The following is a 16,781-nucleotide window of genomic DNA, read 5'->3' as shown; positions in this document are numbered from 1 at the left end:
CCAAGAAGGCCAATGGCATTTTGGGATGTATATGTAGGGGCATGGCCAGCAGATCAAGGGACGTGATCGTTCCCCTCTATTCCACATTGGTGAGGCCTCATCTAAAGTACTGTGTCCAGTTTTAGGCCCCACACTACAAGGATGTGGAAAAATTGGAGAGAGTCCAGCGGAGGGCAACAAAAATGATTAGGGGACTGGAACACATGACTTATGAGGAGAGGCTGAGGGAACTGGGATTGTTTAGTCTGCAGTAGAGAAGAATGAGGGGGGATTTGATAGCTGCTTTCAACTACCTGAAAGGGGGTTCCAGAGAGGATGGCTCTAGACTGTTCTCAGTGGTAGCAGATGACAGAACAAGGAGTAGTGGTCTCAAGTTGCAGTGGGGGAGGTTTAGGTTGGATATTAGGAAAAACTTTTTCACTAGGAGGGTGGTGAAACACTGGGATGGGTTACCTAGGGAGGTGGTGGAATCTCCTTCCTTAGATATTTTTAAGGTCAGGCTTGACAAAGCCCTGGCTGGGATGATTTAGTTGGGGATTGGTCCTGCTTTGAGCAGGGGTTGGACTAGATGACCTCCTGAGGTCCCTTCCAACCCTGATATTCTATGATTCTATGATTCTAAGCCATACTAGAACCCTGTTAGCAACAACTGTGTTTAAATATGTTTGGAGCTAGCACAGTTCTGTTCCCAAGATGAACAGGGCCTTAGTTTAAACCCAGACTCTCAGGAGATTCAGGAAGATTGAAACCAAGACCAAAGACAGCAGGAGTGCCTTTATCACCTCCGGAAAGGAATTAGCATATTCATATTTTCCACTTGAGAAACTGACTAATTTACACATTTGCTAACAAAGTGGTGCTTTCTGAGGGGCTTTTTTAATCTCCCCAATCTGCTGCCAGCTAAAATATCTGGGGACAAAGCCCACTGTGTAGGAACATTTCAGGAATGAAAGGGAGCTCTCTGTTTTACTGCTTACTTGGGCTATGTAAATGAAAACGAGGCAGGCCAGAGTACTGTCAGTGGGAGAACCAGCTTTTCTGTATGTGGCATTTTTAAAGATGAAAACCTAAAAATACTGTAGAACACATACCTGTCTGTATAGATAAGACAAATAAATAGATACATAGAATGGTGGCACTTACTTGCAAACTTGCCCTTTAACTCATGGAAGGAATCTTCTCGTACTGAAGTCAGTTTCACAACTTACTTCAACAGAAGCAAAATTAGATCTTGAATAAGTATAGGCAATAAGACCACCTCAATATTTGCAGTATTCAAGATACTTCCTAAAGTAAGTTGAGGGAAGTACTTTATCTGTACCTTAGGTGCAATTGGTTAGTTTTAAAGGATCACCAACATCTATACAATGCATTTTTATATTTTCCCTTCAGATTCTAAGTCTAGTTTCAAAATTAAATTATATCGGAGGATCAGGGAAATGAGAGGAAGGGAAGGTAGAGCATCCCATGAGAGTCCTGATTCAGGGATGGTTACTCTATAATTTCCTCTTTAACAGCATGGGAAAGTATTATAATAAATTCATAATAAGTCTCTAACTCCATCAATTTAGCACTATAATCCTGGCTGCAGGGAAGAAGATTAATCTCCATTTTTTCCCGATTCCTCTGCAGTGCTGAGAAGCAGATAGTGTTGATGTTGGTAATACCGTGTCAGCTAGAAATCAAGGTTTTATTTTTTGCACATTCACAGCAAAAACCATCATTGAAAAATTCTTCAGACTCCATCCTCTTCTGGTACAAATCAGCACAATTACTCCGAATCTAATGGAACTCTTCTGGATTTACATCAGCTGATGATCTGCACTATCAAAGCACCATCAAAAACAGTCAAAGACCTCAACTCCTCTCCTCATTTTCCCCACACACATAATTGCAGCCAGCCTGTACAGCAATTATAGATCTGATTACGAGATCTGAGTGCACAGTCCACTAATTAGACATCTAAGTTAAAAAATGCACCCAGAATTATTCACACCCACAGAAAAAGTGTAAGTGTAAAATCAGAGCCCATGTTTCAAAATCAGGTTTTCAGTTCTGTCATGGCCATTGTCCTTTATAAGCCCTGTTTAAAATTGATGGACATCCTTTGTGAGGAGCACAAGGCTGTATTTACCAACCAGATTATTGTTAGCAAATGGCCATGGAAGGGCACAGATGAGATGGAGTTAATTACAGATTGCCAGTTTTATCGACTTCTAAGCAATTTATCAGTAAAAGATGTTAGAGCCCCTTGCTGGGCGAGACAGATTTGAATGAAGAAGAGCCTTGTAGATTAGGCATGTACTGCAAAGAGGCGAGTACAAACCTCCTGTTTGAACATGAGGAGTCCTGTTTCTGTCACAAGCAGCTGTTAGGAGCCATAAATACACACTCAGCACAACCATCAGAAATATAGTTTCCTGAAGCCTTCTAAGCTTGTCAAACTTCATGGGACAATACTCTTCAGAAATAACAGGCACCAGAGATAACTGCTCATCTATTAAATACATGCTCAACAAGACAAGTGCCACACATATGCCAACTGCAAGTGGGTGCCCACTGCAAAGGCAAGACAGCTTGCTTACTATTTAACCACCTGTGCATATCGATAATGGTGCAGCGTGAGCACACGTATCAGACAGACTAAAACTGCATGGCAATAACGGTAGGCTTCTGGTTTTACCTTATAAAAGTCAGGAAATTCAGCCCTGAGAATTCCATCCCTGACCTACCCTGTTGCACTTATCTATTCCCTGCCCTTGTGATACACTAACATATAGCCAAGTAAATACCTCATCAGATCAATGAGTTTCAGAAGTCAAGGAAAAACTACAACTGGTGTGCCCAGCTGAGGGTTGCAGCTGGCAACTCGCCGAAGACCTAACATCCTAACCTAAGTTACATTAATTGGAAATGATGGCAGGCAGCCCACAACTAACACAGAAGAACAGCCCACAGACAAGCTACATTCATTGCTTTATCTTAATCTGAGCACAAAGGCGTGCATATCAATACAGAGCAGGACCTGCAGGAACCTGAAGTCTCTGTGGACTGTTCCTCCATAAGAAGGATGCCATTGGCCACAGCCTACTTTCTAGGATTCCACATAGCCCAGAGGCTCATTGTGTTCACCTCACCAATTCCCCCATGCTTTAAAAAAAAAAAAAAGAACATTCCCTTAAGCTCCCCCTGCACCCCCTTGTCCTTCATGCTTTCCCAAGCATAGACCTCCAGACCTGCGGAGAGCTCTCTGTAGGTCCAAGAACTGCAGGGGTGATGCCACAGTGGTTGCTGACTTGCTTTTCCATGGGGGAAGGACAAGAGCCACATACAATGGACATTCTCTACATGTGGATCTTGGGATGAATGGGACTGTAGTGACTGCAAGTGCCATTCATAAAGAAATCCAGAGCTGCTCACAGTTCAATTCACCTTTTTTCATTATGCCAGAGACTCAAAAATGGGTCTACTTCTGTGAAAACACACTTTGCTGGGACACACGCTTTTTGTTTTGTTTATTTTTGAAACAAAACTGGAAGAATTGTTTCCAGTGAAGATGAGCCCATTTTCAAGTGATGGTTGTTGACACATCAGAAACATAACAATTTTGCTGATGCAGGCTTTTAAAGGGGAAAATCTGAAATCTCTGAACTGACATTTTGGAGGTGGTAAAAGGGCAAGCTTTTCAGGTGTGAAAATCCAGCAAGACAAAAATTGAATTTCACACAGCTCTGACGGTACCTCATCACAGGTAATAGCCTATTACCAGACTTTTTAAAACATGTATTAAACCAATGCACACAGGCCTCTTTTCCAGCTGTGATAAATCCAGCAAATGAATAGGTATTTAGGTAAGTTATAAAACAGTCATTGTTTACAATGTAGATCTCTAATCAGAGATACATTAACAGTTTGCAAGATATAATTTATTGCCTCAGTGAGGCAATTTTTTGCAGTCTTCTATATGAGAGAGTATTATGGCTCCATTGACTCAATATTCCTTCACATTACACAAATTTGCTGTGAGGAACCATAGAATGTTAATATGTAGATGCCAATTAAATAACATTGCGAGAAGTGTTACTGCATATGCCCGTTTTCAAATGTTAATGGTGAAGGGATTTAGACTGTACATTGACTAAAGACCAAATCCTCATGCCATTGCTTTGGCCTAGTAGCTGGGCTGAACATTCAGCAGATACTTAGGGATAAGGACTAGGAAAAGTCTCTCATGCCACATGGGAGAGTTCAGCATGCTGGTTGGCTCTTACCTGCCCTTTGCCCATAGAGCAGAAGACCAAATAATTCAAACTGCAGCAAATTCCCTAATCCCAAACCCTCCTAACCTGCCCCTTAAACACTATCTCAGAGTTCTCGACACCTCCCTGGCAATGTGCACAACTCTCACAAAGCCTCCCTATCTTGCACAGTAGAACTGCACTAAATGCGGTCCACAGGGACCCTCACCAGGGTCAGGATTTGCTCCTTATTTAGGCAGAGACTATTCTAAGATACAGTGGTCTAAAAACAATTAATTTAAAATAGAGTGTACCAGCCCCATGCCACCTTAGGCTCTGATCTTGTCAAAGCTAAGCAGGCTCAGATATGGTTAGTATTTAGTCAGACTTCCCAGGAAAATCTAGGTGGTGATTCAGTATGTTGGCCTGCCCACTGAGTCACTACTGAGTAGATACTCCATATGGTGTTAGGGGGTACTGCGTTGCTGCAGGTGCTGTCTTTCCAATGAGACTGAGATGTAAAACTGAACCCTGAGCACCTGTGATCATTAGTGATCCCATTGCCCTTTTCATATGAGAAGCGTCATGATCAAATTCCCAATTTGGGTAATTACACTGTGCCAACCTAAAATTCCTAGGGCAGTTTCAACTGGCAGTATTCTGTTTCACGTTCTGCCTTACTCTGTTTTGTAGAGTTTCTGTGTCTATGAAAAAGCTCCAGCATTATAAGGCTGTCTGCATCCCAGAGGTGGAAGAATGGATTCCTACATTTATTACAGTATATGGTTTATAAAGTGCTGTTCGATCTCTTGAGATGAAAGCCCTTGTATAGTTGTAAAATATATAAAATAGCCAGATCTTTGCTTTGAAAATTACCCCCACATATATGGAAAAAACGAGAACACTTCTGGTGTGAAACAGTATGTGACAATTTTTTTTCGCATGCTAAACTCTCGAACATGACAAAAGGAAATGGAAACACTTCTGAAGTCTTAATCAGAGTAACACAATTGGAAAGCTGAAATGTTTTGTCCTACAGTGAGACACTTTACAGAAAATCAAGGAAGGCTATCTTACAATACATTGTTTCCTACAGGAAGAGAGATCATGAAACTCACAAGATAAAAGTGTTTTTTTGTGGACACACAGTATTCAGTACTTATGCACACACAAGGAAAGTATACTAGCACAATGCGCGTAAGGTACATAACACAGCCTGATTCTGATCATTGTGCATCTGGGATAACTTCTTTGAAGTCAGTGCAGGTACCCAATTTGCAAGGGTGTAAAATGAGATTAGAATCTGTCTGTCAGACTTCTATTGAACAACAATGCTATGGAATATTTAGGCACAGATTTGAACAACAGGTGTAGTCTGAATCAGAATGCAGCTATTATTACATTTAGCCATAAATTCATGAACTAGTAATTATACAACATGGTGCAGAGACTTGAAAATGAGAGGTTTGGTTCTGTATAGCTGTTCTATTTGGAATGGTTATGAGACAGCTGTCATCTAGTTTGATTAAGCTTCTTCATAAAACAGGCTTTCTTGAGTGAAGCCTTGAGAGAAATACATATTCATGTATGACTTTTAAGCCATTAAAACTTACAGAAGTACTGGATGTTATTTATAAAATATGACATCATTGCACAGATAAAATATTGCTAAAAAGCAACTCAAATTTAACTTGGACTCTTAAGTTTTTGGTTGTTAGCCTACGTTATATATGTTTCTTTGGCCCTCTCCTCAGAGGGAAGAAATTTTATAATTCCAACATGTGAGGATGAAAAGAAAATCAGTTCTGAACATCTGGACAGATGCAGCCTATTATAGTACCGTTTTCTAGGCTTCATCAGAAACTGAGGAGCAAGTAAGCGGTATGCGCTTTAATACATACAAGAAGGATGAAAGATCCTGTCTATATAACCACTCTGGACTGTCTAATTTTACGTCTGATCCATCACAGCACCTTCCTTTAGCGAACATACCTTTTCTGTGAAGAAGGCACTAGTTAATCTCTATGTGGCAAAGTTGTGCTTAACACAGATGTATAAATTAATAAACACAATCTGACCCACGTGTATGACTATTAATAAAAGAACATGGATTTCCTGCCATTATAACTGCTACTAGAAATTTTTTCAAACTGCGCCTTCTTCCCCATTTTGTTTACATTAACCACTTTAGTTCTGGGACTGGTGTACAAACAGCAAAAAGAATGTCTTCTTAATCTAGCTATGTCTATCAACAACCTTAAAAATACCTAGGCTTTGAATTAAGTGTCACTTTGTGTATACTGAAGCTGTTCTACTATAGCAAGCAAAATAATTTATACCTTGGTAACTGTTATAATGTTTTAATGTTACAATGCCTCTTCTAATGACATTTCAGCACCCTCACTGGGAAACGTTAGTTCTGTAGCAAGCAAGTTCAGCGCATTTAAGGAAGCAAACTGCTCTTTTGTGATAAGTGCAAGTCACTGTATTTTCAAAGAGCAGGTGTGGAAACTCTTGGGTTATTTTAAAGGTACACGAAAGAAATGAACAATAAAGTAAAGGAGTACTTGTGGCACCTTAGAGACTAACAAATGTATTTCAGCATAAGCTTTCGTGAGCTACAGCTCACTTCATCGGACGCATTCAATGGCATCCGATGAAGTGAGCTGTAGCTCATGAAAGCTTATGCTCAAATAAATGTATTAGTCTCTAAGGTGCCACAAGTACTCCTTTACTTTTTGCAAATACAGACTAACACGGCTGCTACTCTGAAACCGAACAATAAAAAGTGTTACAATAATTATTTTACAACAATGGAAAGAAATAGAGAGAAGGAAGAGGGATAAGAAAGAGTATTACTTACAATCCTCGCAGACGAAGCCAGATTTTCTCGATTTGTTCCGGCTGTAGATATTTCAGAGAGTTACTCTCAAATTCTTCAATTTCCTTAGTTGGTGACTCCATAGCTGTAAGTTATCACTTTGGTTAAAGCTCAGAGAGTATGGACACCACCCCCGACACATGCACACACTCCACCTTTAACACTGACCAGGAGCAGCAAGCATTTTTACAAACACTTCCCCCACACACACATACACTTCTCCCTTCGATTAGAGGAAGTGTGTGTAGACAGCAAGAACTCCAGGTGTACACTGAGAGTAGCTGTGGCAACATGCCATGGTCCTGAGTCTGATGGAGGGGATTAGAGGCTGATCTCCAGATTGAAAGCCATCACAGATTTTTTACAATAAGCCAAGGATACAATCAGTAATGCCAGCTGAACAATCTTATCAAGGAGGGGCGGAGGAATCCTTGCTGACAATTGAGCTGTCTGATGAAAGACTGGGGAGTATTGGCAGTTGTACAGTTCCCGATTCTCTGCTTCCCTATTCGCTGGACCCTGTGTGTCCTCACTCCACCGTGCTGTGAAAGGCAGCCCTCATTCCCTCCAGTGCCGGTCCTCCCTGTCCTTCTCTTTCATTTCATTCTTGTCCCCTCCCTTGTTTTCTTCCACTTACCAGCAGCTCTGCTGACAGACAAGAAAACTGACAACTGAGGAAAAAGTCGTCTGTCAGCATAGCCCAGGCAATGTTTCTCGCTTCTCTCTCTCTCTGTCACACACACACACACACAGGCACCAGAGTGAGAGAACAGTCAGCTGGAGAAAGGTTGGCTGTAATGAAAAGAGAATGAAAATTAAAGGAAGTGAATTGCACAACTCACTTCTGAGTGCAGCCAGCGGGCTTTCATGAGTGAGGAATAGGGAGAATACGCAGCAGGGCTTCAACTTGGGAAAAATTAATTGAAAAATAAATAAATAAAGCCAGTGACCAAGCACCAAAACCAGAGGAAAAGGTAATTCCTTCGCTGAAGATATATCAAGTCCAGTGCAAACATTAATAATGAACATACATCTCCGCTCCAGTATTGTAAGCAACAATAAATAATACATCTCCCCTCCTGTATTGTAAGCAACAATAAATAATACTTGTACATAAACAACAATATTTTTAATACTTACACACTAGAACAGAACCTACAGGTCAAGTTTAAGAGGATTATTTCTGAGAGATTAAGGCCCCAATTCTGCAATCAGATTGGGGCTGGCCCCAGGTGGGTGTAGAGGGTCCACTGGCACTGCTCAATTGCAGAACTGGCCCATTTCTTTTTGCAGTTTGCCCCCCATGTGTTTCCCTTCAGAACAAGGATGATCCAAAATAACCTTATCATAATCCAAATAGTAACTATTCTAACTTTCACCAAGAGAAGCAATATTAGCCAGTTCTGAAGTCTCCACCAATGTATCTATGTTTGCATTTTTCATTCTGTTTATTTGACATGTGCAGCTGAAAACACTGGAGTGGGGTGAAAATTATTTTTAAAACTGCACCACCAGATTCAGCATGTTCTGTCACATATTGCAGCCGCTATCTGGTGTCCTTTGAGAAACAAACCCTGCAGTGGGTGAAAAAGCAACCTCTGAAAATCTGTTTGCTCATTATGCCTCTCTATTACAGCTGTACAAATCTATCAGTTTACACTAAGTAATTTGTGGCATGAAACATGATCTATTCACTAATGATCCCAATTCTAAAAACTCTTATTCACATGAGTAGCCCTTCCTTGTCATGCAACTAGTTCCACTGTCTTCCATCAAACCCTATCTGAGCAGAGTAACATTTGGCTTTCCTTCCTGGGCCCATATCCTGTTGTCTGATATGAAAGGACAGATTCTTACACTTATATGGAGTCTCAGTGGAGTCAGTGGAATTCAGCATAGTTGTAGGGGTCTGTAGGGTGCATGATTCATGGTATGAATTTGATTTGTTTTGCTATTAATTTTGCAAATTGCATGCCCCACATCCATATATTTAAGACTGCTTTTCATATTTAGGAATACTGAAGTAGAACATTCACTAAGGTAAAGGGCATTTTTCACAAGTTTAAATAAATAAATAAGAAGGTTTGAGATGAAACCACAAAATGTTTTGCTTTCTACCAAAATAGCAAAAATATGATAGTGTAATTTTAAATACAATGAGATTCTTCCTCTCCTCCCCAAACACTGAGCTCTGCTCTCTAGAAATAAATCCAAGTAAATTAATTGCAAGCCTTTGTCTTATTTGAGTTTTAACTACATGAACTCAGCATGATCTAGTGGACAGAGCACAGGATTGGGACTCAGACTTTGGTTCTTTTCCCTGTTCTGCCTCTGGCCTAATGGGTGATCTTGGGCAAGTCACTTCTCCGCCCCATGCTTCAGTTTCCCCATCTGTAAAATGGGCTTAATGATGCCAGCTTCCTTTGTAAACATTAAGATTTGCTGGTAAACAGTGCTACACATTAAAAAGAACAGGAATACTTGTGGCACCTTAGAGACTAACAAATTTATTTGAGCGTAAGCTTTAGTGGGCTACAGCCCACTTCATCGGATGCATAGAATGGAACATATAGTAAGAAGATATTTATACATACAGAAAACATGAAAAGGTGGAAGTACGTATTGTTACTACTTTCTTTTACCCATCACCTGTCCCGTGTGTGTGCTGTACATTTGAAAATTGGGCCCCTTGTAGATTTAATTTCAAAGTGCAGAGTACATAATTTAAGGCAACCATTTATACATTTTGGTGCTCAAATAGCAGACACATTCACATTTTGCTATAAGAATCCTATTTGCACAGGTCTCCCAGGTGCTGGCTCCTAAGGCTTTACAGACACAAAGACAAGTGCCGGCATAGGGACTTAAACTTGCATAGACAAAAGTATCTGGGGGCATGTAGTCTACAGTATCGTTTCCTAAGACACTTGGCAGACCAAAAGTCCCTGTCCCCACAGCTTTCTGTACTTTAAGCTTTTTTAAAATTACTTTTCATTTTATTGAAAGAGCTTTAGGGTTATATTTGCTCACTTCATCTTCATAGAAGAACCCTTTCTGTTAAGTTCCATTTACTACAAAGTATCATCACCGGAACAGTGAAGCATACCATGGTGCCATCAACCATCCACCCTACAGAGAAGTATTTTTCTTTAAGTAACAGGAATATCAACTTCAATTTAGGAATAATATATACATCAAAACTTACATCATAAGAGTAATAACATGGTACGATAAGGTGTGTGGCTAAGGGATCTTATACATCTACCTCAGGTACAAGACAGGTCAGAAAAATTTCTAAAGGAACCTACAGAGCATCTACTTTGACATTTAATTATTTCCCATATAAATGGTATCCTAAATCACATTATAGTAGAGATATGAACAACAGCAGAGGAACAGAGAAAGAGGTAGGTCGGGGAGAAAGCAAAAAAATATTGTTCTCAGCTGAGATTTAAAATTATGTGGAGTGAGATACAGCAGAGAGGTATAGGAATGTTGCTCCAGATGGCAAGAGCTGCACAGAAGCATGAGGGCCAAGATTTTGAGGAGAGACATACAGAAGGAAGACACTAGACAAATCAAAGGCTGTAGAGTACCATTTAAAGTTGGAGATCCCATAGATTTGCCCCTCCCCCCCGCCAACCCTCCTTGCCTCTCAGATGCTTCCCCACCACCAGCACAATGACCCCCCTGGCCTGTGAGCTCCTACACCCACCCCCTCCAAATTTGAGTGAGTGGTGTTGCAACCTGGCACAAGGTGTCACACCACTGCTCAGGTGGTGCCCCCACTCGCTCCACAGCCTGTGAGACAAATAGAGAAAGCAGGGAAGAGTAGAAGGAGACATGAGGCCTGTGTAGCTGGCTGGGGCATGTCCACGCAGGTTAAGAACTAGAGTAATTTTGAATTGGATCCTATTGTGAATGGTAAGATTGGGTTGCTTTGAATTTTCGGCTGCCTTGCACCTAAGTGGCTAGAATGCTGGATAATGGGGCCAATGGGGTATTATTTCAGTACATTTTTAATCTCTGGGGATCTTTAAGATTATAAACTGTTTAGTGTAGGAACTGTGTCTTCCTACATGGCTGTATCACACCAAACACATTTGGGTTCTATTGCAATAATAATATTAAGAGTACAAAAGCTAGGAGTTGGGGCAGCTGTAGGGTCCAAATGAGACATCCTTTCCAAGGCAAAAATCCCACTGAAGTCAAATGAGGTTTTCAGCATGAAGGGAATTGAGGATTAGATTGATATGGAACTGCAAGAACCATGATAAGAAATAGTGAAGGCAGAGATGAGAATTTCAGCAGAGGAAGAATTAAAGCAAAGGTACCTAAAGGCAATGGTACAGAGATGTGATATGCAGATACCGGAGATGGGGGAGGAAAAGTACAGTGTCACAAGTGATGCCAGCATTACAGGCTGTGGGGGGCAATGGAAGGTCTGAGACAAAAGACTGAGAGGAGCTGGGAATCTGTTCGAGGATGCTGCTCTTGCCAGTAAGAAACACTTCTGCATTTGAGACATGTAGGTGAAGGAAGTTGAGATCAAAGCCACAAGTTTATCTGCTTGACACAGAGGTGGTGAGCAGGGCAGCGTCACTGAAGATGCAGCAGCTGGTAAGGTGGCTTCCTCCCCATTTGATTTAGTGCAGTAGCATGTAACTTGGGATCAGGGAGCAGGCCCCTGGTGTGACTGTAGAGAGCAGCACAACTCAGTTAACAAAGTAAATAAAGCTACTAGGAGGAGAATCTAGCATTATTGGTTTGTATTATCCCTCCTTGGTTAGTGTTTTGTACAGTAGCTCAAGTACAGAGGAATCCTAGGAAAAATAGACCCTACATGATTATAAAACAAAGAATACTTTTTCTGTGCATACCTTAAAAAAACAAAACAATCACCTAAATATAATATGGTAGCTTATCCCTCACCCCCATAATATGAAAATATAAAGTTACTAATCCAGTGCAATACTGAATTGCAGTGAGCAGGGGACTGGAAGTCAGAATCCTTAGTTACTCTGGAAAACTTCTAATTCCATTAGGGGTTCAGTGCATTCTATCTATGTAGGTATTTATATCTCACAGCAAGTGATTAGCACATCACATAATCGGACCCTCTATAACCTTGGTCAAGTCACTTAACCTGTGTGCCTCAGCTTGCACATCTGTATAATGGAATGAATAAGAGTTAACCATTAAATACAAAGCTTGTGCAAGATAAAACACTTGTCCACAAAAAGTATAATTGCATCTTTTTTACAGAGGAGGAAATAATTAAAACAAACTCCTGCTAGCCACAGAAATGCTCCAGGGGATGGGAGGTGGAACCTTTTCTACTATTAATCTCAAGCAGTTGTTCCCAAATTGCAATCCATAGATAACTGGTGGTCTGTGGAGCAATTGCTGGTGAGCTGAACAGGCTGGCTGGTTAAATTATGCAGGCTCTTCATGTTTCCTGATGTTAAATTGTATCAGCAACACCTAAAGATATATTAAATGTTTTTTTTTCCTATTACTACTTCAGCAACTGTTGTAGTTGCCACAGGGATGTTATGCCACAGTGAATGGGAGGGACAGCTGCCACATGAAAATTTTTCCCTGCAGCATGAACATTTATTAATAGTAATCTTGTAATTGTGGTGCATGGAAGAGCACCTTCCGTCTGTGAGGCTTCTGTAGGCTCAGCCAGTAGTTGGTGCAAGGAAGGGGTGCAAGGAAACTCTTCTAAAGAGCTAACAGAAGAAAAGCATGGTTTATATTGGACTTCTTAGCATGAGAAGGAAAAACAGTGAAATGGAATGTGAAAATATTTATTTATTTACAGAGTTTCAGTTCTCAGGGTGCAAGCATGATTGTGAAGCATTAGGAACCTTCAGTTCTAATCTTTCTGCACTTCAGCATTCATTCAGGTCTGAACTGTGTATGTCCAAGCCCCAATCTTATATTAACAACGAGCTGTCCGTGATCCACGAGGTCTCACAAGGGAGGCAGAAGGAAGTGGGGTCAAGATGGAACACCTAAGGAAAACGTAGGTGTTGCGGGTAGCAGTAGTGTTAATAATTCCGCAGGTGGCTCTCTTTTCTCTAAGACGTACTGGCCAACATACGCATATGCTGTTGGAGGCACTGTTTTTCAGAGGAGACATAAAACTGAGGATTAACCTCTTGAGGTTATTCAAATCTGATGGCAATTTTCCTCAAGAGTAGAGGTGTCAATGCTGGGGTCGTGGGCAAAATCTATCTAAACTCTTCCTGCACTTTCCCTTAGATACAATAATCTTCTTCACTTCTGTTTTAAAGAGTTCCTATGCACAATTAAATCGCTGTTGTGTCAAATGGGAAGCTGCGTTTCAGTGGTGGGTCGTATAATTACTATATAAAATATCTGTCTGTTTATAAATCACTTGGGGAAACTTCAGAGTGCACTTAACTGAAAGATATTATTACAACTATTTGCGCTTAAGTTTGGTGTTTCTTCTTGCTTGCTTTCTCAAGTAAGCTGTTACCCTGTCAAATTGCACTATATAAATAGCATATGCTTAGCTTTGTAGGAAATTCCAAGACAATGATTATGAATGTAAACATTATGAACCTTTTCTAAAAAAATCCAACATTAACGTACCATCTAACCTGCTTTATCTTCATACTAATCTACAGTGTGCAGGAGTAATGTCCAACTGAATGACCCTTATGGGTTGAGTAAAGGGGAAGCTTTCTTTAGCTCGCTGAGGCAAGATGGTGCATGAGATGTAAGAGGGTCCAATTTCCATGCTAGGGTCCATGGCAGCATGTAAGTTGCAAAAACACAGGAAGTTCAGTCACAAGATGGAGAATTACACCAACGGGTTAAGTTCATATGGAGTGTCTGACCACCATTTGGCAGATGCAGCAAAAATCAACCTACTGGTGTTTCTTATTTACCTTCAGAAAGGATTAGTGCTCAGTCAAGTAAAACCTCATGTGAACTCTGAAGTACACTACATGCCAGATTTTCAGCAAGGCTTTGGAGGGTGCATATTATGGGTCCTAGCAGTTGTGTGTGCACCGCCGGGTATGTCTATGGTTGCTGCAGTGCTGCACAGGCTCCAACCAACTACGCTGTACCCGTGCACACACATGCAGTCACTCAGGAAAGCGTGACATGCAGCATTAGGACTCAGAGTGATTCAGTATATTTGCTTCTGCCTCCAAACAAGGTACCTGACACGTGAACAGAATTACTTGCACCCGATTCAGCCTCTAACACGGGAAGAAAAAAAATTAAAAAAAGAAGAAAAAAACCTTCACAGAAATTGTAAACATTGTTGAAAGTAAAAAATTGAAATGATAGTTCAGATCTCCCAGGTACAGTTTAAGCAAGAAGATCATGGATAGCATATGTCTGATGAACCATCTCTCATGAAATGAGGCCTGATTAAAGTTATCAGTTACAGCAATGTGAATGGAAGCTGACCTCAGTGGATTTACACAGGTATAATGCAGGCCTATGGTCTCAAATCTCTATTGTAATTCCAAATTCTAAGGGTTTATTAAAACTAGATGAATTTACCAAAACCATTCCTGCATCTAATGCAAAAACTATCCTGTTAACTATCCTGCACTGACATCAGAACCCATGGGATTATAACCCCTGTGAAAGCTGAGCTTTAAGAAAAGGTCAATTTCCATTCTGTCATGTAAGGAGACAGCAAAATACTCAAGCTAAAGTACCACCATCTCTTTCATAGCCCATGAGACTTTATAAAGATGTGAAGCAAAAAACAAATATGTAACTGGTAGAGCTAGTTGAAAACATATTTCTCCCACTGCAGAAAATGTCAGCTTTTCAGCAAAAAAAAAAATCAAAAGCCAAAAATTTTTGACCAAAAGAATGTTGTCCAAAAACTGTTGGTTTAAAACTGAAAATGTTGATTCAGAAATGCCACTCTGGTGCCTCCTGGGAACTGTAGTTTGAGTGCCTCATGCCTCCATTCTCCTCTATGAGCTAGGCTCTGTGGCTAGACATCTCCCATGATGCACCATGGTTTCCTCTCTATTTGAGGCACTGTCATGCATCATGAGAGTTCCTAGTGCAGTCCCATTATGGGAAATGACAACCAGCTGGGGAACCTAGCATACAGGAATGGGAGCATGAGCAACCTGAACTACAATATTTCTGAATCAAAACTTTGAGTTGCCAAGTGTTCTGGTGATTTTGTTTGTTTGTTTTTTAATGAAAAGTCCAAATCTTCAGCAGAGGCAGATGCCTATGAAAAATCATGTTTAATCAAAAACTCAATTTTTGATCAAAAGTCAGTTTTGATGACCATTTTCAACCAGCCCTAGCAACAGGTTGTCTGTCAAATACCACTGAGTAGTAGTTTCATCAAGGCTGGTCTGCTTTGATGTCTCACCTGCTCAACACCATTGAAACCAGATTTAGAAGAAGTCTCTGTTCAGCTCCTTCTTCATCCCCATAACTACTGTGATACTCATCAAAAACTAAAAATGTCCAAGAAGATGACACTTATATTGTTATTATAAGCTCACATCACTGCATCAACTCCATGAGGGTCTTCATAAATGAAGATTCAGATTCATTCACAGCAATGGCACTTTGATGCATTACAAAAAGCTCTGTCAATCTGAAGAGCACTTTGAAAAACCTATTTAGGGAGGCTTAAAAATTATTTTACTATTCATGGAAGTAGAAGGAAGGAGGGAGAGATAATAGAGAGCTGATGGCTAGGGAAAAAGGGAGCTTTACAAAATCCTCAGACAATGAAAAATGAGGGGCGCTGGATGGTTGGAATCGGTGCTATGAAGCATCATTACCGTAAGTAGGTGAAATTAAAGGGGTAAACAAATGGAATTAATTAAATAAACGTACTTGTCATTAGAGAGGAGAGTTAAATAAAAAACTCCCTGAGCTTTAGCTTATTTTTTTCCCTAAGCAAACACTCTATGAAGTTCCAGTCAATCTATTTTCTAAGGCTCTGAAATATTTGGATAGCTTTCTTGCAATATTTCCAGCTGGAAGCAGAAGAGCTAGAAATCCTCTGTCTCATGAAACAGACTGTTCTCACAGACTTTTCAGACAAAAGAGTTGGACAAATATCTGAACTTACCCAAAATGAAGTCCAGCTCAGACTGTTCAAGGGTGGGGGTTGGGTTGTCCTTGCCTGTTTGCATGTTACCAGTACATCCAAATCACTCATCATTACACAGACTGATCCTGCCTCCTACACCAGAAATGTACTCTGCTTGATCCTATGTTTGTTATACAAATAACAAACAATAATAATTAAAATTGTGTATTATAATACACCAATACTTGATATCAGCAGTGGGTAGGTGATACCTACTTATTCCACTGGTGTTAAAAATTAAATTCATAGATATCATGACATACATATTTATACACATATATTGATTTATAGATGCATAGATTCCATGGCCAGACGGGACCACTGTTATCATCTATTCTGACCTCTTATATAACACAGGCCAGAGAACTTCCCCAAAATAATTCCTAGAGCAAATGTTTTAGAAAAGCATCCAATCTTGATTTAAAAATTACCACTGATGGAGAATTCACCACAAACCTTGGTAAATTGTTCCAGTGGTTAATTACTCTCACTATTAAAAATTTACACCTTATTTCCAAAGCCTGAATTTAGC

General features: G+C 40.3%; 1 protein-coding gene across 7 annotated transcripts in view; it reads right to left on the bottom strand.

Annotated features, from left to right (window-relative positions):
• Positions 1 to 16,781, bottom strand: part of PDE1C (phosphodiesterase 1C) — a 500,442-nt gene that overhangs the window by 259,852 nt on the left and 223,809 nt on the right. For 2 of the 7 annotated variants that reach the window (XM_043540644.1, XM_043540646.1), the window contains exon 1: positions 7,102 to 7,787. The exons of 4 other annotated variants lie outside the window; for them this stretch is intronic. In XM_043540644.1, coding sequence (XP_043396579.1) covers positions 7,102 to 7,202 — 101 coding nt within the window. In that variant the 5' untranslated portion in view covers positions 7,203 to 7,787. Of the gene's footprint in view, positions 1 to 7,101; positions 7,830 to 16,781 lie in introns of those variants that run through there. One more of the 7 variants, XM_043540645.1, reaches the window with a different exon arrangement.

This window comes from Chelonia mydas, chromosome 2 (genome assembly GCF_015237465.2).
Source record: "Chelonia mydas isolate rCheMyd1 chromosome 2, rCheMyd1.pri.v2, whole genome shotgun sequence".
Taxonomy (NCBI): Eukaryota; Metazoa; Chordata; order Testudines; family Cheloniidae; genus Chelonia; species Chelonia mydas.
Note: the sequence above shows the minus strand (reverse complement) of the source record. Positions and strands in the feature narration are given on the sequence as shown.